We start from the raw sequence: 25,529 nt of genomic DNA, 5'->3' as shown, positions 1-25,529 counted from the left end.
TCTCAGACTTCAGTTTGTTGATGTTCATCGAGACAATGTTGATCTCAGTCTCCTTTCCATCGAGCCACTTGTTCATTTCTTTCTCACTAAAGCCAGATGCATCCTGGGACTTCAGGAGGTCTCTCAGGGTCGTTTCCTCCTTCTCACCTCCTCTGATGGCTGGGATCAGGTCTCCCATTTTCTGCAGGAACTCAACAGTGAAAACCCTCAGGCTGCTTTGGAACTGCTCCAGTTTGTGGACGATGTCTTCAGCCTTGATCTGTCTGCTCCTCTCCAGCAGGTCATTGGTTCTTATCTCAGCCTGGTGGAAATCAACCATCACATTCTCTACTGCTAACACCAGATGATCTGAGATCATTGTCTTCAACTTGGAATTTGTGTCACCAAGCTTGCTCAGTGGATACATCCAGACCTTCACAGGCACGGCCTGCTCTCCTTTCTCCCGCAGCAGGCTGGGCAGCTCTTTGTACACCTTCACAGCCTCCTCAAATGTAGTGGGGAGCTCTTGCAGGTGAAAGTCACCATAGAACCTGCAGCTCATGTTCTTCACCTTCTCCTTGTCTTCATCCTTCATATCCAGGCTTCCCTCACCACTGATCCCAATTCCTGGGATTTTGTTGATCATAAGATTTAGTTTTCCCTGGATATCCTGCTTGCTTGAAGCATCTCTGGCTGTTTCCTGGAATTCCATGAGTGCATTGGCCCCATAGATCACCTGACACACAACATGAGTAGCGTCTGTCTTGTTGAGGACCTCAGGATTTGGAGCACCCAGTTCAGTTAACATGAGCTCTCTGACCTCTGTGGTCTCGTGGTAGTTTAGTGTGACACTGCACTGGCGAGTGGAGGAGTTTTTCTCGTTGAGGTACTTGGCAAAACCGCCAGCCGATATTATCAGCCCACTGTAGAAGCTGAGCTTCACTGAGGCGCTCACATCTAGCAGTTTGATCTTCTCACTGAGGGACTCCGATGCTGACACATTGAATCTCGTTTTGGGCTGAGGACTGACATGTGTTTTGTTTTTGATGTCTTCACTCTTCCAGAGGCTGATTCCTGGAATGAGAGGAAGGACACCAGCTGTATGACCAACACTGGCACTGATATAATAATTGCCACTGATACAGTAACTGGCACTGATACAGTAACTGGCACTAATACAGTAACTAACACTGATACATAACTGGCACTAATACAGTCACTGGCACTGATACAGTAACTGGCACTAATACAGTAACTAACACTGATACATAACTGGCACTGATACAGTCACTGGCACTGATACAGTAACTACAGTAACTGGCACTAACACAGTAACTGGCACTGATACAGTAACTAGCACTAGTACAGTAACTGGCACTGATACAGTAACTGGCACTAATACAGTAACTGACACAGTAACTGACACTGACACAGTAACTAGCACTAGTACAGTAACTGGCACTGATACAGTAACTGGCACTAATACAGTAACTAACACAGTAACTGACACTGATACAGTAACTGGCACTAATGGCCATGCAGTGGCAGTCTTAACATAGAGGCATAGGTAGGCGGTCATAGTGTGTGTGTGTGTGTGCGTGTATGTGTGTGTGTGTGTGTATGGCAGTGGCGGCTGGTGGTTATAAAAATGGCGGAGGAATTTCCCCTTGGGGATCAATAAAGTATCTATCTATCTATCTAGGTGCGCTTGATTGGTGTTGGTGGCAAATGTGAGGTTGTGATGGTGTTGGTGGCATATGGGTAATTCCGTGTCAAATCAGACAAAATCCAGAAAAATGGTTGTAGCACCGACTCCGATTTTCCTCAGAATTTGTCTACACAATGTTTTGGTTCCATAACTAAAACATGTAAAATATTTTTGTTCAATATATTGTTTTCATAGACTTCTTGCCCTTAATTGTTTACACTCTCTAAAAGGCCTTATCTTGGAAGCCATGTTTGGACATTCATATCTTAAAAAGTATTATCCCTAGCCTCACCAAACTTTGTAGAATGGAAGACAAACATGTTCTAAGTGCAGTCCAATCATTAAAAGTTTGTACCACAATCTCATTGGTTTTATAGAAGTCCCTAGTTTCAGAAAAAAACATGCAAAAAAAGTGATATTGAGGATCCCTTGTTAATGTTGTCCCAAAATGTGAAGTCTCCAAAACAAAAGGCCATGACAAACATTTACAAAAATAGATTTTAGCACCCTCAGGTGAAACACTACCCCACATACCATTTCAGTTGCCTGAAAATGACAGAAAAATACAAACACACCTTGATTTATCCTTATTATGTATTTTGGTGTTCCTAAAACACCTGTAACTGCCTGCATTTATTCTGTGAATGGGACTTGGTACAATATTGGTACTTTATTTGGTACACAAATACTTACATGTAGCTATTTCCACATAGATTGTTATGGTCCTACTAGGTACCCCACAAACCATTTCAGTTGACTGAAAATGACACAAAAATACAAACACGCCTTGTTTTATCCTTATTATTGTCATGGTCATTTCATGTGGAGACTTCAAATTGTGGGAAAACATTAATAAACTGATGTATTTGAAGAGGAAATAGTGACTGATACCAAATGAAAAGTTTGTAATACCCTCAATATCTCACTTAATGCATTTTTTTCTGAAATCTAGCAACCTTTTGAAAATCAGGAAACATTTAGTACAGAATTTAAATTGTTTACACATGCTTTTTATGAGTTGGTCTTCCACCCTAGAAAAATTGAGGAGGCTAGGGATACTATTTGTCAAGATATTAATACCCAAATATGGCACATGTTTTTCAAGCTGTAAAACTGAAAGAATTTCAAGGTCTAAAAAAGATATGAAGACATAAGTTTTGCACAGAAATATTTCACAGGCCTTGGTTTTAAGACCCATTGATGATCTAGACAAGATTTGAACAAAATCTGAGACAGTGCAGCAACAACCTTATCTGATTTGGCATGGAATGACCCATATTATGTGAACAATAGAGTATGTAGGCTGCCTACCCAGACACATTTAAAGCAGCGGTATGAACTATGTAGCATTTTAACTGACAATGTTGTGCTATAAGAGCTGTTCTGACATTTTCAGAGGTGGTCTGACCTAAGGAGCTAGGCTAGCATGCAGTAGCCAGAAAAGTTGAGGGTTCAATTCTTGGCTTCCACCGTTGTGCACTTGAGCAAGGCACTTAACCCCGAATTGCTCCAGGGACAATGGACTTTGTAATATAATTGACATATGTAAGTCACTTTGGATAAAAGTGTCTGCTAATTTAATAAATGTAAATTTAGGTTTAGGAAGTCAGGAAAGATATGTAGGCCTAATTATGAAATACTGTTTTCCAGATGCGCAAAATTATGGAAAGTCTGGAGGTTTTGCTCAATGTAATACATATGCAGAAAAGTCTATAATACTAAACAAAATTTGGACCATGTAAATATTTACCATTTAAAAATAGACCTTAAATGTGGTTATTTGTCACATACTATTGTTAGTGGGAATTTATAGCCTACTCAAAAGGCAAATGTCATTGAAGACATCATTAAAGGAAAGCATCATGGTCTGAAACATTCATTAACAATGTTATCATACAAAGATACAGTTAGAACGGTACAAAAACAATAACATACTAACAAGAACATTATTTAACAATTGTTTAGTTAAGGCATAACTTGGATGGTTACTCTATTAGAGCCTGTTACTGTATCAGTGCCATGGCCATGCCAGTTACTGTATCAGTGCCAGTTACTGTATCAGTGCCAGTTACTGTATTAGTGTCAGTTACTGTATCAGTGCCATGACCATGTCAGTTACTGTGTTAGTGTCAGTTACTGTATTAGTGCCAGTTACTGTATCAGTGTCAGTTACTGTATCAGTTACTGTGTTAGTGCCAGTTACTGTATCAGTGCCAGTTACTGTACTAGTGCTAGTTACTGTATCAGTGCCAGTAACTGTGTCAGTTACTGTATTAGTGCCAGTTACTGTATCAGTGTCAGTTACTGTGTCAGTTACTGTATTAGTGCCAGTTACTGTATCAGTGCCAGTTACTGTGTCAGTTACTGTATTAGTGCCAGTTACTGTATCAGTGTCAGTTACTGTGTCAGTTACTGTATTAGTGCCAGTTACTGTATTAGTGTCAGTTACTGTATTAACCTTAAACAGGCAATGTGCACTGGGAGCAGGGCTCGAATTATCTTTTTGTCTTTAAGGGGGTCTCTCGATCATAAAAAGTTGACACACCCCGCGCATAGCCTAAAGGCAATACAATTAAATAGCCTAGGGTCGAGTGGCGCTTTTGCGCAGTATGCGCACGGTAGGCCTAGGCTATAACTTGACACACACACACAACTGACAGAGATTTTTCATAGAAATTGATTCCTTTTAATTAATTTCAACATATTATTGATTGCAATAGTCCATATTTCATTTCAATTTCACAATAGAAAGAAATAGACTAAACGATTTAGTCGGAGTGGCATTCTCAATTTCACAACGTAACTCATTTGAACCAGACCACCACCTCAGATAGGCTATCCTCAGTGTCAAACACAATAATGCATGTAGTCTTTAACTTATACACAGGGAAAATGCACTAACTGGCAGAAATTAATAAAGCCATTGCAGCCAAACTATGTTCTATTGTAGGCTAATGTACACATAGTGATATTAACGCCTGGGTGTTCAGTCGTCTCGTGTGTTGAATCGTGGAAATAAATAGACAAACAATTTTGGAATTTGCACTGAGATGTTGTCGGGTAGCCATTGAATATTCCGGCATCAGAGATTGCTAACAGGTGTTTCGGTAACGCTTTAGAATAACATGTGCTTATTAGGTATTAACAGTGCATAATAAGCAGTTAACAATTCATTACTAACAGTTAGTTAACTGTTGTTTTCCTTTAATAACATTAACTAACTGTAACATGCAGCTTGTACGTGTTAATAAGCAGCCTTTTAAGTTACTTACAGGCATATTTGTTAACAGTTGTAATTGTTAACAAGCAGCTTGTTAATGCTTGTTAATGGTGTATAAGACAAAGAGGTGGATAACTAATACGCTTATAAGACCTTTCTTGCCTATTTGTAGTACATTTTGCAGCCCCTCTAAAGCGAGGACCATGTAGCCTATAGTTCCACAAGCTCCAACCTTCTATCTCTATATATATACTGTAGCCTATCTATCTATCTAGCTTGGTTTAACTGTGAGAAATGCATCTTCAAAATCTCCTGCATCAAAGAGTGCATTGCTACTGATTGAGCTATATTCCTGTTCTTTTACCTTGATGAAAATGTTCATCTTGATTCTATATTCCAATGTTCTTTATCATACTAGCTATGCTTTTTACAAATATGTTTCTGATGGAAAAGTGGTGTTTAATTAATGCAGCAACAGACCATGAATGTTCGCCTCTGTTCAAGGCAAACTGAAACATGTTTCAAATCGATCACGAACGTTCGCCTATGTTTGCGACTTTGAATGCACCCACTTGTCGTCTTTAAGCCTCGGTTGCTACATGTAGGTAACCAAACTATATACAAAGCTGGCATATCTTTAGACTGCTGACAAACTGTTTTATGCGTTCACTGAACAAAGATTATGGAAATTAAACACCACATTTCCATCAGAAACATATTTGTAAAAAGCATAGCTAGTATGATATAGAACATCGGAATATAGAATCAACATGAATATTTTCATCAGAAATACAGGAACAGGGATGTAGCTCAATCAGTAGCAATGCACTCTTTTTTCTTTTTTCCATGGTTTATTTATTAAAGTTTTTAGTTTTTTTCCCAATACAGAGTACATGAAACAGTAAAAATCCATTCCACAATGACATTGCAAAGCTGACATAAACACAACACAGGGGTACCCACCCCAACCAACCCCCCTCCCCTCCCCTCAATCCCACCCTCCACCCCACCCACACCCTAACCCACCCCACCCAGACTGTACTGTTCTACAAACACAGAGAAACTGAAACTAAGACATGACACCAGGGGATACAAATTAAAATATTAAAATAGTAATAATAATTAAAAAATAAAACAAATAAATAAGAAGAAAAAGAAGAAGGGGTGGGGGTCTTATATTATGCGTATACAGTAGCATCTCCAAGCAAGTCTCCAGCACAATCAGGTGAGTGCAAATGTCAGGGATGCCCTAGCATTCTTGTGTAAATAAGGTATAGCTCATGAGGGATCTGGGAGTTGAAGTTCAGTGTTTCAACATGCAGAAGGAAGGGCTGCCATATCTTATTGAATTTGGATATAGAGCCTCGCCTTAAGTGCCGCATCCTCTCCAGCTTTGAGAACATTAGCACATCCCTTATCCAAAGTGTATGTGAGGGTGGGTGGCAGTCTTTCCAGTGTATCAAAATGAAACGCCTAGCAATAAGAAAAACAAATGCAGCAAAGTCTGATTTGGAGCTGGATAGCTTGATGGTATCCGGTAAGACTCCAAATAGAGCGGTGAGTGGGCTTGGGTCCAGGGGTGTCTGCAAAACATCCGAGATTGAAGAGAATATAGAAACAGCCTAATTTCGAGGTATCATTGGACTATTAACATGCCTAACTATAATACCTATTAAATAAATGTAAAGGACACAGAATAATGACAGAACTGTAAGCTCAAATTCAAAAATGTTTGAAGTCTACTCAAACATAAGGGAATATAAATAAATTGTGTTGCATATAGCCAGCTTAATTAATGTCAATTTAAAGATTATGATTAGCAGTTTCTATGCTGTTTCCAATGATAGTTACAGGAAGCCACGTTATTGTTTAAACTATTGTTGCTTCTAGCCCATGTTACCTTTCACTTGCTGCAGGGACGCACACATTGCATGAGCGCTCATAAGCGTTCTACATGCTGGAAATCTTAGTTCTCAGATGTAGAACTCAAATGTGTCTTGACACCGCCGTTTGTAAGTTCTAAATGGGACGCGATGTAATGAAGCAGTTTTTTTCCAAGCGTCTTGGAGACGTATGTGTGCTGACTGGGCTATGTCTATATAGTTGATGACACCAAATTAATAAGTAGGCTATTTCTGATTGGGGAAACTTTTAGCCTATAGTTTATTTTTCTTTCAGTCCGCGGTTCCATAGGCTACCATTCAATCTTGCTGCAAATGATCAGACGTGTGAAGCACCGGGCATAACTAATTTTGCGGCTACGTGGACGAGTAGGTTCATTGTTGAGGAGGCCCATAGTTTGAGAAAAGCTGCAGATCATCGACAGAGAAAGCATAATGCTCTGAGAACAGTAGCCAAAGGCCTTTCTGCACAAACAAGTGCCTTAGTGCGCACACCCCTGCTTTCACTTTGACTCCCTGCATTTCTACATTGTGACAAAAACTGTAAGTCGGACCGTGAATTTTCGTTTAGCATAATGTGGTAACAATTATCATTTCAATTCTACCTCAATTCTGATCACTGCAGATGTTATAATGCAGACCTAAGCAGCAGCACAGCTTTGAAAGACGCACACTTAGAATTTGATCAGAGCGACTGTGGTTCTTCACTGACACGATTGTCTGGATGACCGTTCAATCAAATCAACAGACCTATTTGTGTCTCTGTGTGTGCGCGTTATCAGAGCCCGCCCTTTTTAGACATACGGTTCCAACTCTTTACGAGAGCGTTTATTTCCATATTTTACTTTCGTTTTAATCTGACAAAAAGTGTGGGGGATAGAATCGTGTTCCAGCAAAAGTGTGTACGTTATAACACCCACATCCCCCACGCTTGCTACGCTCCTGCATAGCAGTCATACAGGGATTGTCAGTTTGTCAATTTTTTTTTTTCGTCATCTACTTCCTGAATTTTTGGTCAACGATACCCGGGACACCGAACCACCGGGGCACATGAAATTTGGTGGGTATGTAGCCCCAGTAGACTTTTACGGAAAAATTTTGTTTGGTCCCCGGGGGCCACTCCCCCCCCCCCCCCCCCCCCCGCGCTGGGCCCCCCGAAACCCAAAAAAAATCAGTTTTTCCTAAATAACTACCTGAACCGTGGCACCGAGGATGAAGAAGTTTTTGTATGTTGGTCTCAAGGGCCAACATCAACCTAGCCCATAATCACTCATTTGTGATTTGCACCCCCCCGGTAAAAAATGAAAATGCAATATCATTCTGCTTTAATCACCCCTCTCTTCAGTTAAGATGTTCAGAACTGCACCAAATTTTATGTGTATGATTAACCTGACATTCTCTGGGGGTATGCCAAGTTTCGTAGAATTTCATCCATGGGGGGGTCTGAAAAAATTAAGTTATGTGTACATTTAGTGACTGTACACTCATTGGCCTGTAGATGGTGGTGCACACATATACACACGCACACACACACACAGGCACGCACATACCATCAGTATCGGCAATTAGAACCGCCGATACATAATTACAAATTCAGTAGGATTAAAGGAAAACCAAATATTCATCATAATTTGGCTGCATTTCCAGTATTGGCGTTACGTAGTCATTTGCAGTGTTGGGAGTAATTTTACTTTACTGTAATTCCACTACTTTTAGTGGTAACGAGCATGTAACGAAGTATTTTTGTAAATCAAGTAACGCAATTACAATTACTGAAATTTCAAAGAGTTTGTTATTTGCGTTACTCTGTTGATCTTGAATGAACGACTGCAGACAAGATGACAGATGCACATATGCTGCTTCTGATCTAACGTCTCCCGACATTAGCTGTGTTTCCAGCGATTGTGTACATGTTTAGATTGCAGATGCATTCTTTACAGTTAATAGGAGCCTCCTCACATTCCTCCTTATTTCGTATTTATGCTAAAACACACACGAGTGCATTAGGCTACAATTTAAATGGGGATCTTAAAAGCCTTTTCCCTTTCGTTTCCATCTCGTAAGCTCCACTACAGTAAAAGCGCATTGTTGTTTATTTTATCTCTGCTCTTTTTCGCCTATTGCGCAAAAGCTTCGTTATATCAATTTCTCATTCTTACAACATAGCCATGCCACAACACCAATAGGCCTACATACAGTAGCCTATATATAGCCTTGGCACAAGCAAGCACACGTTTAACTCGAGAGGAAAATGCAGACTTCACTTACCAGCCTACTGTACATACTACAGCGACTTGAGTTATTTGCACAGTATGTTTACATCGGAATTGACGTCCGTGGTGTTATGGATTCATTTGTCTGCGACAGAACATGCAACTTCTCTCTGGAACACCTTATCAGCTGAAGAGTAACCTTCTGCATAGTGCGCGACAACCCCAAACCCTCGGATGCGCATTAGAACTTATTTCGGTAGGTCAGCACTTGTGAAGCGCAGGCTTTTCCCAAACTGGTGGTGCTTAAAATGCTATATAATACAACTGTGTTCAAAGCAGGATAGATAGATAGATAGATAGATAGATAGATAGATAGATAGATACTTTATTGATCCCCAGGGGAACCTAAGGTTGTATGTGTGTGTGAGCAGACAATAACTGCTTTGAAAATAAGCCATTTAAGCCATTTAACATTGTTTCACATTACATCCCATTGAACTCATTCCATGTAGCCTACAGAAGGATTGCAATAATAATGATAATAATAACTTATGTTGGATTCACGATCGTTTTGTGTTGTGTTTTAGTTCTGATGTCTGTATTGAAGATGGTCAATAAAGCTTGACGGCTGGATCAGGATCGGCGATTAAATGATGATTTATTGTAGATGGTACAACAATGAATAACAGAACACAGGCTAAGTCTCAAACAGTAAAACTGTGCAGAGTCTAACAGTTGTGGTTGTTATTAGAAGCGGCTGCTGAGCCTTCCGACAGAAGATGCTCCTCGGGTCGCTTCCTCGATCCGTCTCCGAGTCAAAACCTAAGACAAAGCCTGTTATACTAAAACATACAAACGTCAATCATGCCAACGTGGCAGGTGCCAACCAGTGTACAAAACCCGGCCCTGGCCAGATGGAGATACTAACATGCTGTCTCCCTCGGCCCATGTTATCACTAATGTTCCTCGGATGTTCCTACACATCGGCCTCACTGACCTTCCTGCTGATACACAGGCCTAAGGCACAGTTATGTACAATAATATGAACCTCTCCCTGTTGTATACTACACACAGAAGTAACATATGAACACATCAGAATACAGTGAGAATACCCCAGAATTCTACAGTACCCCCTCTTGATCAATCAAAAAACCAGATTTTTTATAGATCAAACAATCGCAAACAGAGTCTGATGTGTCCTAACAAAAAAATGGAAAAATAATAAAACCAAGCATTACTTCTCAGGCACTTTAAGGAAAAGAAAAGAAGTGCAGGCACCTTGAAAGAAAACTTAAACACTGATTATGTTGCTGATGATTATCTCACATTCTAAGGGTCTATATTGCAGATCAGTTTTACTATATCAGTGTCAGTGCACCACCATGCATACTAGTAGTAGTAGAAGGCAAGCAGTAGGCAGTGTGCTGTACATATGGGGCAGCCGTGGCCCACTGGTTAGCACTCTGGACTTGTAACCGGAGGGTTGCCGGTTCGAGCCCCGACCAGTGGGCCGCGGCTGAAGTGCCCTTGAGCAAGGCACCTAACCCCTCACTGCTCCCCGAGCGCCGCCACTGTAGCAGGCAGCTCACTGCGCCGGGATTAGTGTGTGCTTCACCTCACTGTGTGTACACTGTGTGCTGTTTGTGTTTCACTAATTCACGATTGGGTTAAATGCAGAGACCAAATTTCCCTCACGGGATCAAAAAGTATATATATATATACATATCTATCAAACCACCTAGATGGTGAGGGTGGCACAAAACAAGGTCAGGGAAGCCTTCATGCATTGTAGAATGTTTTGTGGTCGGAAAAAGTTTGAGAACTCATGCACAAGGCTATTGATTTGAAGGCCCGTTGAAACAATAAATAGGTCTAAAAAATAGGTTTATTGTGTGTGTGACTTCAGTACTGTTCATATTGACATTTTAAAAGCAGACTTAAAAGTAACTCAAAAGTTACTTTCTCTAGTAACTAATTACTTTTATACAGTAATTGGTAAGGTAATTCAATTACTTTTGAAAGAAGTAACTAGTAACTGTAACTAATTACTAATTTTTTTTGCATCGTTGCAGTGAGACGTAATTTTGTTGGAAGTTAATCTAAAGTGGGTTGGAAAGACAATAGATCCTTCCTACAAGGACAAGACTGTAGTTTACCGCAGATAACGTCTAATAAGGGTAGGATGATTTCTGCATGACCTGTAATTCTCATTTCTTCTTGAAGCCGAAATAAATCTGAGAATGTTTATCGGACATGCTTGGTTTTTACTGCAGGTAGGCTACGTTAATCTTAAATTATATCAATAGCCTAGGACGTAGGTAAAATAATGTTACCGTTAGCATTGGTTGAGTGATGGAGGCCAATTTGATTATTGATGCATTTGTAGAAAACCATAAATGCAGTTATAGGCTACCAAGCAAATTGATAACAGCACTAATTGTATCTTTCGACTGTCATCTCATTTGCTTATGACCATAACCTAGGCTACTAACAGGAGCTTAGTGAGTTAGCCACAACACGTTCGCTACGTGATGGTTTTCTAATGGAAAATATATAGGCTACCTGAAAGATAACCTGTCTATGATGCATCCTAAACACCGGGCTGGGACATTTCTGCTCAAAGTCTCAAAAAGCATCTGTCAAAATTCATTCCCAAACACCCATATAGGCTAGGCTACTTCAATCCTCTATTTTCAAAGGTGATTCAGAGCATGGCTCAAAGTAAAGTAACTAGGACTGAAACTACATAAATTCGTCAAAGTGAATAATTTGTGTCAACTCGCCACAATGTAGATTTATTAACGCACCCGTGATGATCTACATCTCCATTTAAACCAAATGTTTTAGAGTGCACGTTGAGAGATGTATCCAGGGCAGGGCTGTACCTACACATATTTGTTGCACATGCTACAAAAATCATTCTTTGCGATGGATGATTTAGTAGCCTACCAACGTTACACCGGTCCGATACAGTTTTGCCTATGGCTATACCGTGAGACTGAGATGCTTTTTGTTTGTTCGAAGTGCGTGTTTAAAGTGTGAGAGGGGAGTCGATGTGCTTTGATTCCAGCTTGGTAGTTGTAGTCTATGCGATTAAAAAACATGTGTGTGTGAACTATCCAAACAATGATAACACTTTCATTATGGCTGCTTTAGCCACAGACCTTGAGTTACTGTACAGTGGGTTGGGGTTCCATTTAGAAGTGTCCACTTAATTTGCGCTTTCCGTGATTCACACAGCTGCGTGAAATGTATTACTACTGATATGCAAAACTGTTAACTTTTCGCCAAGAGGTGGCAGCTTAAGTCTGCTTGATACTGTAAGCCATTGGTTCCCAAAGGAGATTTTATTTACATAGCATAGTGACAATTTATGTTGTGTAATAGGCCTAGCATAGGGCCTACCTTATATAGCTTATAGTTTGTTAACAGTCACGGTTTTGTCATAACTCCCTCTATGCATTTTTGCATTTAGAATAGCTCTGAAACCGGGGGGGCGAACACGTCGTAGGGGGGGCGCCAGTGCGTGGATATCTCAATCGCAAAATTAAACAATATTTCTACCATGGACTAGGCTGGGTGAACTCAGCCTGATCTGCCGGCGATTTCTTTTTCGATTTCTTAAAAGATTGAGCTTGGTCTGGCGAAAGCAGACTAACCATGGACCTCATAGTTGCAAAATGCAAGGGAACATGAATCAGCCTATTATTTGCACAAACAATAACGGACAGTAGCCTAGCTCTTCAACTTGGCCCGTTAAAATGTGTATGAACAGTCTAGCAACGCATTTCACGAAGGCCCTTTTGGACATGTCAGTTATTTGCACCACTGGGTAAAACTGCATTTTGTTTTAGACTGCTGGTATTTAATTTGTGCATTGACAATAAAGCTGAATATCATATGAACTATGCATATGCATATTAAGAAGAAACATTCACAAAAATCCATGACATGACCTCTCTTCTTGATAGCTGTTGAAAACTGCATGGAACTGACATAGACAGGTGATATTTTTGAGATATGTGCTTCCTAGAGGCATTTTTTAGTAAAAGTTGGGAACAGGACTTTTTAACATAATTAAGGTGTGCTGAATCCAACTAGACCTGTTCCCAAGCTGAATTTTGAGTTTATGACCATCTAATTTGCATAAACAAAATGGTTGCCAAAATGGCGATTTTGGGCACTTTCATTGGGCGGATGTCATTATACCATGTAAATTAATTCATGTTGTTCACAGAAATCTCCCTTGGCCAATAGATCAAGGATACAGGCTGTGAAAAAAAAAATCTAGTATTATGCCTATGTTAATTACCTGAAAAAACCTTTGAAAAATGTAATTGTTAAAATGTTATAACTGAGCAGGCACACGGTATTTGACGAATGAGACTTATGGTTTTTTGAGGGTCAAGAAAGATGTGTAGTGATGAAATGTAAAGTTTAAAATTGTGGCCTACTGGTTAGGTCTTCGGGCTTGAAACCAAAGGGTTGCCGGTTCGATCCCCGACCAGTAGGAAATATGTGGGTGGTGGAAAGGTTGAGCACTAGTCTTCCATGCCCACATCCACGGCTGAAGTGCCCTTGAGCAAGGCACCTAACCCCTCATTACTCCCCAAGCATCACTGTAGCAAGGCAGCTCACTGCTTAATGAGTGCTTCAATGTGTGACCTGTGTGTTCACTAATTCACGGATGGGATACATGCAGAGACCAAATTCCTTGTATACCCAAGTATACTTGGCCATAAAACCTGATTTACATTACATTTTACATAATTGAAGCGAATTAGGTTGGTAATGTATGTAGTCTCGGAGTAAGTTACACAGTCCTTTACCCATTTCGGTAACACTTTACGGTAAGGGTACATGAATTAATTCATGATTTATGTATTACTTCATTCATTAATATCTAATTAATCATCAGGAATTTACTGAGTTCATAGTTTGTCATTTGTGACCTCATACATGAACACATTACTAAAGTATTAGGTACGATGGGCACATCATTATGAATTATGATGTATTAACCATGATCATGACTTTATTTTTCTGCCAAAAATGTGGTCATCAATGCTCAAATTCTGATTTGAACATAACTTTGGAGTTCTCTAAACACATGCTATTATTCACTACTTTAGTTGAGGGGCCACAGACATGATGAATGCATGAGCAATTATCCTAAAATTCATGTAATCATGATGATCATGCTTAAGAAATCATAAATCACAATTATACAGTATACCCATCACACCTAATGCTTTAGTTGATGTGTTGTTTATACGTGAGGTCATCATGCATGAGAGTATATGAATTCATGTCAATTCCTGATGATTAATAGGATATAAAGGATAAAGGAAGTAATCCATAAATCATGAATTAATTCATGCATGAATTCATGATAATTCATGTACCTTTACCATAAAGTGTTACCCATATTTCTTCATAACCTTTGTGTTAGTAAAATGTTTGAATGTCCTGTGAATTAATAGCTAGATGAATAACTTTATAACTAGTGCAAGTTCAAGTTACTTTATTTGTACCTAGAGGTAGATTTTGTTTGCAGTATAGAGTGCTTCAAGAGAATTTGCCAGAACAGGAGCACAGAGGATGCCATCTTTACGGCAATTCACTCTGCCCTGTCCCTCCTTGACAATAGCCACACCTATGTGAGAATGCTGTTCATTGACTTCAGTTCAGCATTCAACACCATTATCCCCTCCAAACTGATCACCAAACTCAGTGAACTGGACATCAATACCTCCCTCTGAAACTAGATTCTGGACTTCCTAACCAACAGACTGCAGTCTGTTAGATTAGATACCTCACCCACTCAACCCTCACCCTGAACACCGGTGTGTGTTGAGCCCTCCTTTACTCCCTCTTCACCTACAACTGCATACCTGTACATGGCTCTAACACCATTGTCAAGTTTGCAGACAACACTACGGTGATTGCTCTCATCAGCAACAATAATGAGGCAGCCTGCAGGGAGGAGGTCCAGCACCTAACATCGCGGAGCACCGACAACAACCTGGCTCTCAACACCAAGAGGACGACCTCATTGTGGACTTCAGGAAGTCAAAAGCTAGCACACAAAGCATGTCACCAGTTCATGTTTTTGGGTGTCCACATCTCTGTGGACCTCTCTTGGACCCTCAGCACCTCTACCTTGATCAAGAAGGCTCACCAGCATCTCTTCTTCCTGAAGAGACTAAAGAACACAACCTCTCTCCTCAGATCCTGGTGAACTTCTAAACCTTTACCGCTGCACCATTGAGAGCATCCTCACCAACTGTCACAGTATGGTGGCAACTGCTCTGCCTCCAACTGGAAAGCATGGCAGAGGATGGTGAAAACTGCTCAACGCATCACTGGTTCCTCACACCCCTCCATCAACGCCCCCCCCGGTGCCTCCTTGCCTGGGCCTGTTGAGGTGTCCATGTCGATGGCAACCTTCACAGGGACAACAAGGAGGCGAACATTTTGCCCCTATCCCACCCATAGTATTCTATTTATATTTATAAATGTACACACTTTATTACACTTAAACATAGCGATATTCTACTGATATTTATACTGTTCATACTGCTATACACTTATATATTTTCATTACTCTGCACAATGATAATGAAGTTGAGTCTAAGATAATCTAATCAATTGAAACATGTGACTGCTGGCCATCTTTCCCATTTGGAATCAAGGATATGATGCTAGCTTGTTAGTTAACAGTTGTTCGTGATTAGTTCAAAGGAACTCCAATGATTTTAAATTCCAAACATGTGTCCACCCACCACGAAGAAGATGTTTACCAATGAAGTCAGGCCACACTCTTTGCCAAAGAGGACCGTAAACATAGTCAAGAGTATAATAAGGTGATAATAAGGTTAATTAGCATAATACAATTTCTTTTTTAATTTTTATATTTTTCATAGCCTTTACTTTTTATTTATTGCCCACGGGAGATTTCTGAGATGCACAAATGTGAACAATATTAATTTATTTACATGGTATAATGATGCCCATCCGAAGAAAGTGCCCAAAATCGCCATTTTGTTTATGCTAATTAGATGGTCAAAAACTCAAAATTCTGCTTGGGAACAGGGTTAGTTGGATTCAGCACATGTTAATTGTTAGGTGTAAAGATTAACCGATACGTATCGGTATCCGTTTTTAACGCGTAAGATACGGCTACATCGATATGTGAAGCCCCGTATCGGAATAAAACTGAAATGAACCGGTCGTTATATCGATTTACTTATTACAAATCGGTTCATAACCTTTTCTGCTCGCTCAGACTCTGATGTACGTTGCAAGCAGCGCGTTCATCCCGCTTCCTGTTTTGAAACTACACATGGCACGGATTTGTGGGTAATGAAGTTCGTTTTGGGCTACACTCATTGCCCAATGTCGTCAAAGGACTTCATTACCCATACATCTACCGCAACTTAAGCACGTGACAACTCGCACTCTGTCGGTGTTTGACAGTTTTTACTCTTTTGTTTGTCAAAATCCAGCGCGAAATTAAACACTTACTATAGCATTCTTAAACGGCAACGATAGTCTGTAGAGTAGCCTTACGTTTGATGAAGGGATTTCCTTAATGCTAAAGAATAATTTGGCCCTTGCTGCTTAAACAATGTACAAATTATTATTATTTTGTTCATATTCACTCAGACTTGGAACAAAATAGGCCCAGTTCATTGATATGTAGGCCTATTTTGTTGTAGGCAATGAGAAAAGGCCAAGATTGTCTTAAGCACCGTTTTATTTTATTTCGGTATTGTCTTACCTCAACAATAGGCTACAGCTCCTTGAAAACAATCAGATATAACTCTACAAAATCTATAAAGTCTATAAAAATGTATTTTCATGTTGTATTTGGCTGCTTTGTTTGGCTGAAATGTAGACTATTCTTTTTTCATTTCAATACAGTATATGATACAAACCTCAGTTTAGATAATCATATTCACACATTTGTTTTTGCCTAATTGACATGACCATGATAATTTATAATATAAAATTAATGTGCACCTTAAGCAAATGATAAAAAATCTTTCAGAATGCTTTCCATTCTTCAACTGCATCGAACTGCATCGAATCGCATCGAATCATACTGAATCATTTTTTATGAACATGTATCTTTTCTTGTATCGAATCGTGCCCATGTATCTAGATGTGAATCGTATCGTCTTTTATATGAGAGATTCACACCCCTATTAATTATGATAAAAAGTCCTGTTCCCAACTTTTACTAAGAAATGCCTCTAGACCCATATACAAGGACTTTTTCTTGAAATAGCACTTGTCTAACAGGGATTGTTTTGTTTAATAATAAATAAATAAATAAATAAATACATTATACTGCTACCTTCTGCTTTTCCCAAATACAATGTAGCCTACAGGTGTACCTTTCATCAGTCCAGTTGCAATGGATGGACTGTGATGAACTGCCCTACTTGTGATTGTTTAGAGATTTTAAAGGTTTTATAACAATGCTACAAATTTTTTGGCAAGTGCTAATCTATTCACCTTTGCAGCGCCAGTAGGCTACTTTGTGTGCGGCCCGCAAACACACATTCCAAACAAGCATACACAAAAGTTTCAAGAGTGGGGGATGGAGTAGAAGATGGAGACAAATTCATGAATATGATTTATTTTCGCGGAATGGATGTACAGGACTGAGCGGCGGTCATATTTTGTACCGCTATGCGGTACATCTAGTTTTTTTATATTAAAGAGATAGAGGCTTGCCGAAGAGATGGGGGGGGGGGGGGGGGGATTCCACTTGATAGGGATTCATTTAGCATATTAAGCAGCATAGGAGCAATATTAGTGGAAAACTTTTTATAAAATGTAATCGGAAGGCCATCAGGCCCAGGAGATTACCCAGACTGCATAGAGCAGATTGCCCTGATAAGCTCATCCTCAGTGAGTGTTTGATCCAGGGACTCCCTCTGATCTGAAGAAATGGTGGGTATTTCCAATCCATTAAAGAAAGACTTCAAGGTCTGAGGGTCAGTGTGTTCAGATGTATAGAGGGAGCTGTAGAAGTCTTTGAAATAATTATTTATCTCAGAAGGGTCTGTAGTTGTGCCGGTGGGAGTGGCTAATTTAGAAATGAGATTGTTTGTCTCATCTGGTAAGCCAACAGTTTGGAAGGTCTATCTCCGGATTCATAGACAGAGTGTCTTAGCTTCAGCAAGTTAAGCCCTCCTTACACTGACAGACTTTGGAAAGATTTGCAAAGATTTGGAAAAGATTTTTTAAAGACTACAGTCTCAGACCCTCTCACATCTAAAGACAAGTAGTAGAGGTTTTAAGTCACAGACTATGATTTTGCAATGACTAGGGATCTTGCAGGGTCACTATTTACAAGACTGCAACTAGATTCCTTTAAATTATTACCCATCATGCAATAGATAAACAGGAACTGAAATGATAGCCTATAAACTCAAAGTTGTATTTTCGTGTTTCTGTAGCATTGTTTCATGCGTGACATCCCTAACCGATATAGAGTTGTTCTGTCACGTGGAAGAGCCGACTAAATATGTATAAGAAATGACAAATATTATAAGAATAACAATTAATCATATAGGCTACAGCTGTCGCCTACTTTGCCCCTTCCTGTTTGGTGTTGGAGAGAGGTCACTATTGGTTTTTATAGTTCACGTCAGTATTTGCATGAGCCACGACTAGAAAGACTTGCGATAATATCAAACATGTTTAATATTGTCGTAACGGCAAAACTAGAAAAGGACTGATCCGACTGACTTAAAACCGCTAAGATTGGCACCTTACACTAAACGATCTAGTTGACGGGAGCGCGCCGCGATTCCAGTACAACTCCCATGATTTCTGTCCGACTTTGGAAATTTAGTCGCCGACTGTGAAAACAGGCCAAAATCGTACAATGTAAGGCCGCCATTAGATTCTGCTTGCTCTGTGGATAACATGTCAAATTTGAACTTTAGAATGAGCAGTTTCTTAAATAGTTCTGGAGAAGGGGCAGAGGCATATTCATCATCTAGTTGAGCTATCTGTGTGAGAAGTTGAGTTTGTCGTTCCTTACGCTGCTTACCCTGAAATCCAGAAAAAGCTATGATTTGTCCCCTAATGTATGCCTTAAAGGTTTCACAGATCAATGAAGCAGACACCCCTGGAGTAGCATTGGTGGATACAAAAAAATCTATTTGAGTTGAAATAAAGTTCACCAAAGCTACGTCTGAAAGTAGAAGTGAGTTAAAACGCCATGGACTACGGGAGGAACGTTTGTCTGGGAAAGAGAGCACATGGGACCCCGGGGCATGGTCAGAAATAACAATAGGGTTGCAAGAGACTGTGTGTACATACAGTGCTGGCCAAAAGTATTGGCACCCATGCTAAAGTTGACTGAAAAGAGGAATATAAAATCATCTTTTGGAAAATTGGAAATTGATCTTAAAGGAGAATTCCGGTGTGATATTGACCTAAAGTGTGTTGAAACATGATACCGAGTGTGAACGTATGTCTCATAGCCCATCTCGGCTTGTCCCCTGCACTCCGAAATCTGGCGCTAGTTAGCCGATGCTACCAACAGCTTTTTCAATGGTGGTGCTTCGGCATCGGGCTAGCCATGCAAATAAATCACTGTTTTACACCATTTACGAGGCTCAATGTATCTCCACACTTCATTGGTAGACTTCCGAGGGCCCTGACATTTAAAACGAGACATTGAGAACATTGAAAAAGCACTGGTAGTTTACTTACAAGACGATTTATACAGACAGTATCTTCACGAAGTTTAGCGTTTGCAGCCATCTTGAATTTAGCTGCTACTGGAAGAAACTGGAATCCATGCATTTCCACAGAATAATTTTTTTATCCTTTAATGCCTTAAGTGAAAAATGAGGAAATATCTAACCTTTAAGGACACCAATTTTCTTAGTGAATGAATAATGTATCATAAATAAATAAATGTTCTTCCTTAAAATACAGGGGTCATAAGTATTGGCACCCCTATGTTAAACTATGTTAAATTCCCATAGAGACAGGCAGATTTTTATTTTTAAAGGCCAGTTATTTCATAACCCAATGAACGCCTATGTAAATAGACAAAACACTCACATCAAAACAGGGTAACTTCTTCGGACTTGCGAGTGCTGTGAAATCGATCGTAAGCGGTTTGCTCATATAGTCTAGTGGTGTGGTGGTGAAGTGTAGTCATGCTGCGTTCAAGAACGTAAGGTAGGTCTACGTCCAGTAGTAGCCTATATTTTAATTCAACGTCTTTAATGGTAAGAGATCGCACAGGGGTGGATAATAAGCGTTGTTTAAGATTAAATTACAATGCCAGATACCTTCAGATATGAGAGACCCCCTCAGATTTTTGACTTTGTTGTTTTCATGGGAGCCAGTCCTAGATAGATAGATAGATAGATAGATAAATACTTTATTGATCCCCAAGGGAGACTCTAAGGGAGCTCTCGGCTCCCTCTGGCTGCCACGTAATTCGAGCACTGACTGGGAGATACATACTTTTCAGGGCTCTCAAGTTTTGAAGTTTGCAAGGAGTGAGGCCCTTTCACACTGGCAAAATCGCCGCGATTTTATGTACCAGAATCGCGGAACGACTGTCCCTTTCACATAGACCGAGGCGGAACGGCAGGACAAAGTGTCTCGCCAAATTTACTACCAAGCCCCCTAGACATTTTGCCGAGTTTTTTCATTCCGCCACCAGTGTGAATGGGTCAAGGCAGAAAGGGGAATCTGGGCGGGCATTTCAATGCTATGTCCAGCCCACCACAGGAGATTGCAAATAAATCTAACTGATCAAAATCAGCAATAGCAGAGACAGCACATTATGTCTATAAATTCACAAAGTCTCCAGTCATTTAATGCCTGCTAGAGTTGACTGTAGCTTGGAATGCAATCAGTTGCCATAGTAGGATATCCTAAAACCCAGCGATAAAACAAAGCATGAACTCATGAGCATCTGTCTGCCCTATATGTATATCCTCTGATTGTAATGCTTATCTAGGCGACATTTGTAACATTTATTTTGTATTTGGCCTGTTATAAAACCATGTACACGTATTGAACAATTTAAACACATTAGGAACCGCAAAGTTGGAGACATGCATAAAGACATTGCTGCAAATTTAAAACCGGATTACTCTGGAATGGCTAACTGTGCAGGGGCATGCTTTACACCTTTGTGTTCGGTAAGGTCTGCTGTTTATTCTGATATATGGTTTGTCATGTGTTGAGGGAAAGTTCGCGAAGTATTCCACCAAGATGAATGAGTAGGGAGATGGGCGCAAAAAATATGAATAAATTTAAGTTACTTTTCTCGCGAACTGTTTACCACAACAACTAACCACTAACATAGTTTAAAGGCTGAGAAAAAGCTCTTTCGTGTGATACATGTGATGTCTGTGATGAATAGGCTTCGCAAGTAGTTCAGCAAATTTGGGTGGGACAGAAATACCTTTACAGAGCAGCAGTTCTGGCCATATCGGCTCTGGCTCACATGATAGGCTACTGCTTTAAATGCACTATCGCTTCACTACCCAACAGGCGAACAAGAAAGAAAAGAAAAAAGAAACCAATGTGCTTATGTCGCGATTTCCGATAGGCCCAGGCCTAGAGAAAAGACAGCTATGGTAACCTAACAATTAGGATTTGCTTTGCCTACACTGCTGTTTGGTTGTCCCAAACTTTGACAAATCCATACTCGCATTTAACTGAATCTTATCAAACCGAACTGCGATGTTGAGTGATGCAATGCCTAATAATCTCACTGCCTTCGGCATAACTGCTAACAGTGCGCCTAGGCCTACTGTTAAACACCTGGAAAATATTAAGCTGCTGTTTTCTTTTCATGACGAGCACTAGGCCTACGCTTGAATCATTTATGACTGAATGGAACGTTGCGTTTTTAAAGAACTGCTTATCACGTCGTGTGACAAAGTTTACACTAATCATCATCCTCTAATGTATCCTTATGTTGAGATGTCCATTCTCTTTGCCTATCATTTGTGCGCGAAGCATGTTTCAATTAAGACAGTACACAAGCTATTTTTATTGTTGTAATATTGAATGGTTTCATGAATAAATTGTAGTACATTGTACGGCCAACGCAAGGGGCAACTCTTCTCTTCAATTTCCCTTCCAAATTACGTTTTATTGTCTGAAGACATCTATCAAGAATTTAACATTCTAACAGCAAAGCAAATGCAAGCTGACCAAAATGCAGTCGGTTCTCCCGCCATGGTTTTTGAAATCACACACCTGCTGTATCTAAAGGCCCAGGCACATAAGGCCTACGACTATCACTCTACACGCCCCCTGTTGCACGTCACAATTTAATTTACTATAGCTGATCCTGCCTCCTGGCTCCCCAAAATGCTGCATCATGTGAACAGATCAGCAGGCCGGCAAATTTTCACCTCGCTTTCAGACACAAAAAGACGGCAAAAAGACGTCCCCTCTTCCCGCAAATTTAGCGTGATCTCTGTGTGAAAAGGCCTTTTGTTTCTCAGGGGGGAGGGGGCGTGGCATTGGCACAGTGCCACGCCCCCTCCCCCCTGATCGAAGTACATCAAAGTCCTACGTCTGCTTGAACTACTCGTGGCGCCACGCCCCCTCCCCCCGATCGACAGACCCACCCTCCCCATGTCCCATCGACCCAGCTTCATGAGAGAGCACAAATTCCATTATTTCAAACACACTGTTTTATTTATTCTAGAACCCTATAGTAAATAATAATAAATAAAAATAACATAAATTATAATAATAATTTCACCCAAATGGGCCCTTTGAACAGCAGTGGCTCATTCTGCTCTAAACAAACAGAAAACAACCAAATGAGAAAAAGCACATTTAGCCCCAAAATGGTCTCTTGAACAGTGGTGGTTCTGTCCGTGTGTGTGTGTGTGTGTGTGTGTGTGTGTGTGTGTGTGTGTGTGTGTGTGTGTGTGTGTGTGTGTGTGTGTGTTTATGAGTGATGTTGTGAGTTGTAAGTGTTTGTAGCAGATTTTGATACCTTGATGACTGATACTGGGGGCTCCCATTTAAAGCACTGTGGTTCAATGTCAGCCATTTTCACAGTCATGAGGCCATCCTTAAAAATATTCTTGTTTGCAGTAACAGCCAAAAAAAAAAAAAATGGGTCGGTAGGTAGGTCAATATTTTTTTTTTCAAGATTCAAAGTAAAAAAAAAGTACAATTTTGGTCATGGTGATTACGTATGTATGAATTTAAACAAATGTGCATATTGTGACGTAACTGACTGGGTCCTCAACCCGTGCCTTCAGGCGCATCACTGCAAACTTCAATCTGATGCAGGTTATGTAGACCAGCCTTTCTCAAACTTCTTTGACCTGAGGCCCAGTCATGGCAGACTTTGGGGTTATAGGGCTCATCTACACGTACCCAACCCCACTCCCTCCAAATCAAATTGTCATTATCATTATCACAATCATTATTATGCCTATATTGTTATACATGCACTTTCACTTAAATGTTTTGTGACATGCACATCAGAGGACTGCTTTACTAATGTAAGATATAATTAGTTTCATTGCTTTTGCATGGTTGCATGATGCTTACATAAGAAAAGAAATACTTCTCAAAACAGCAACAATTATATGGGTGCTATTGTTTTGGGATGTTTCCCTCATGCAAGCATCATACATTGGTAAGAAATGGAGAAAAAAAATACATGTTTTTTAATAAAGTTTAATTTGAATGCCTGAATGTAAGGATTCACACAGGAAACACAGTATCAGCTTTTTTGGCGAGCAGATAGGCGTAAATCACTGATCTGTTGATCTTTAACAGATAGAAAGAAGGCTACAATAGCTTTTGGCCACGTTATATTTACATTTGACTATACAATACTCAGTGCTATACAGTGTATTATACAGTCTCTGCTCTGTTTCTATGGAAGTTCCAAAAATCAACGTTGTTTTATTAAGTGTCGTTAAACAATTAAATAGCATTCAACAGGTTGAAGCGTTGCTTTGATACCAATGTTATCGATTAGTTTCAGTTTATCTCGCGCAGGCGCCTGCATTGAATGAACGCTCATACTACCACTTTATTGTAGCTATGGCTCCATGTTTAATTACATCGATAGCAGAAACGTTTGTTTTCTTCTTTTGTCGGTCCGCGGTATCTTGATCAACTGCGCAGCAAATTATCAGACGAAGCACCGGGCCTAATTTCACTCCACGACTCCGCGGACCAGCAGTCTCCACGTTGCGGACCCACATCAAAACAAAACTATTTCCTGATTGGTTGAGAAATCCTATTTTCTGATTGGCCGATAGGCTAGTAACTGAACAGCAGCTCTCTGAGCTGAATTAGCGCACAGACAGCAACGTTGTGTGACACGTTTGTAAAATATAGTCCTTAGACATTTATGTGCGGGCAAGTTAATAATTTCTCGGAGTGAGAAATGCCATGTGTGGCGTGTGAAGTCATTGAAATGCGTGTGTGAGACTTGAGAGGTCTATACTTTTTAACGTCCTGTCGGGGGCATTTCTAAAAACAAATTTCAAATCAAGTTATGATTGATCAAAAGTTCTGTCTGTTATCAGTCTCTAGGTCACATGACTTGGTTCAGGTTGTTTGTCATTATGTAGTTAGGTTGTCAGAAATTAAAATGGCCGCCAGCAGTAGTGCACATGCTAACCAAGTGGTGAGTAATTATGATGATAATTATGATAGAAAATAACTATGATAGTAAAAATCATAGTTATTTTCAATAAATCAATCATATTAACTCATATACTGGTTATGACTATTGTCTAAATATATTGGTGAAGAAAAGAAAAGCCTAACTGTGTTTGTGGAGTTACTTTAGTGACTTTGAAATGTATGAGGACAGAGTTTGGAAAAACTGCTTTTATTTATAGTGCATCAACTGCTTGGAATGAAATTCAAAGATCGTTGAAACTTACAGTATTTATTTCAATCAATGAATTTAAGTCATATCTCAACCAAACATTCCAAACTGTCTGCACCTGTTCTTAACTTTAATTTTGTTTCATTGTTGTATTGTTGTGTGTGTGTGTGAGTGTGTGTGTGTGAGCGTGTTAGTGTATGTGTGTGTTGTGACTGTTGTTTATGTACTTATTTTTACTTTGTCTGTCTACCTTGGCTAGGGCTCACTTGTAAATGACATACCTATCTCAATGTGATTTTCTTCCCTGGTTAAATAAAGGTATAATAATAATAATAAATAAATAAAAAATGTATCCCCCAAGATACGTTGCCAGATTAGGTACAATTTGGTCAATGGATATTCTGTGTAGTATTGAAAATTTAGTTTCAAACAGGAGGATATGCTAATATGACAGTCATTATGACAGTGCAGCCATATATTGCCCTTCTCTGAACACTCTTCAGGCATAGGCACTAGTGATGAAGATGAGGATAATCAGGCAGAATTGAGAGATAGAACTAGAGACTGAATAGTTCTGCTGAGGAGAAGAAAGAAGAGGCAATGGAACATATGCCTAAAAAAGCTA

At 39.8% G+C, this 25,529-nt stretch overlaps 1 protein-coding gene across 1 annotated transcript in view; it reads right to left on the bottom strand.

The window, feature by feature from the left end:
* Positions 1-25,529, bottom strand: part of LOC143136550 (stonustoxin subunit alpha-like) — a 62,384-nt gene that overhangs the window by 11,012 nt on the left and 25,843 nt on the right. Inside the window, exon 3 of the mRNA XM_076297271.1 lies at positions 1-1,053. This exon is cut by the window's left edge and continues 378 nt beyond it. Within this exon, the coding sequence (XP_076153386.1) occupies positions 1-1,053 (1,053 nt within the window). The remainder of the gene's footprint in view (positions 1,054-25,529) is intronic.

This window comes from Alosa pseudoharengus, unplaced genomic scaffold, assembly GCF_046254945.1.
Source record: "Alosa pseudoharengus isolate Yale_2024_CS ecotype anadromous, Long Island Sound unplaced genomic scaffold, YU_APseudo_1.1 YU_APseudo_1.1_scf_1, whole genome shotgun sequence".
NCBI lineage: Eukaryota > Metazoa > Chordata > Actinopteri > Clupeiformes > Clupeidae > Alosa > Alosa pseudoharengus.
Note: the sequence above shows the minus strand (reverse complement) of the source record. Positions and strands in the feature narration are given on the sequence as shown.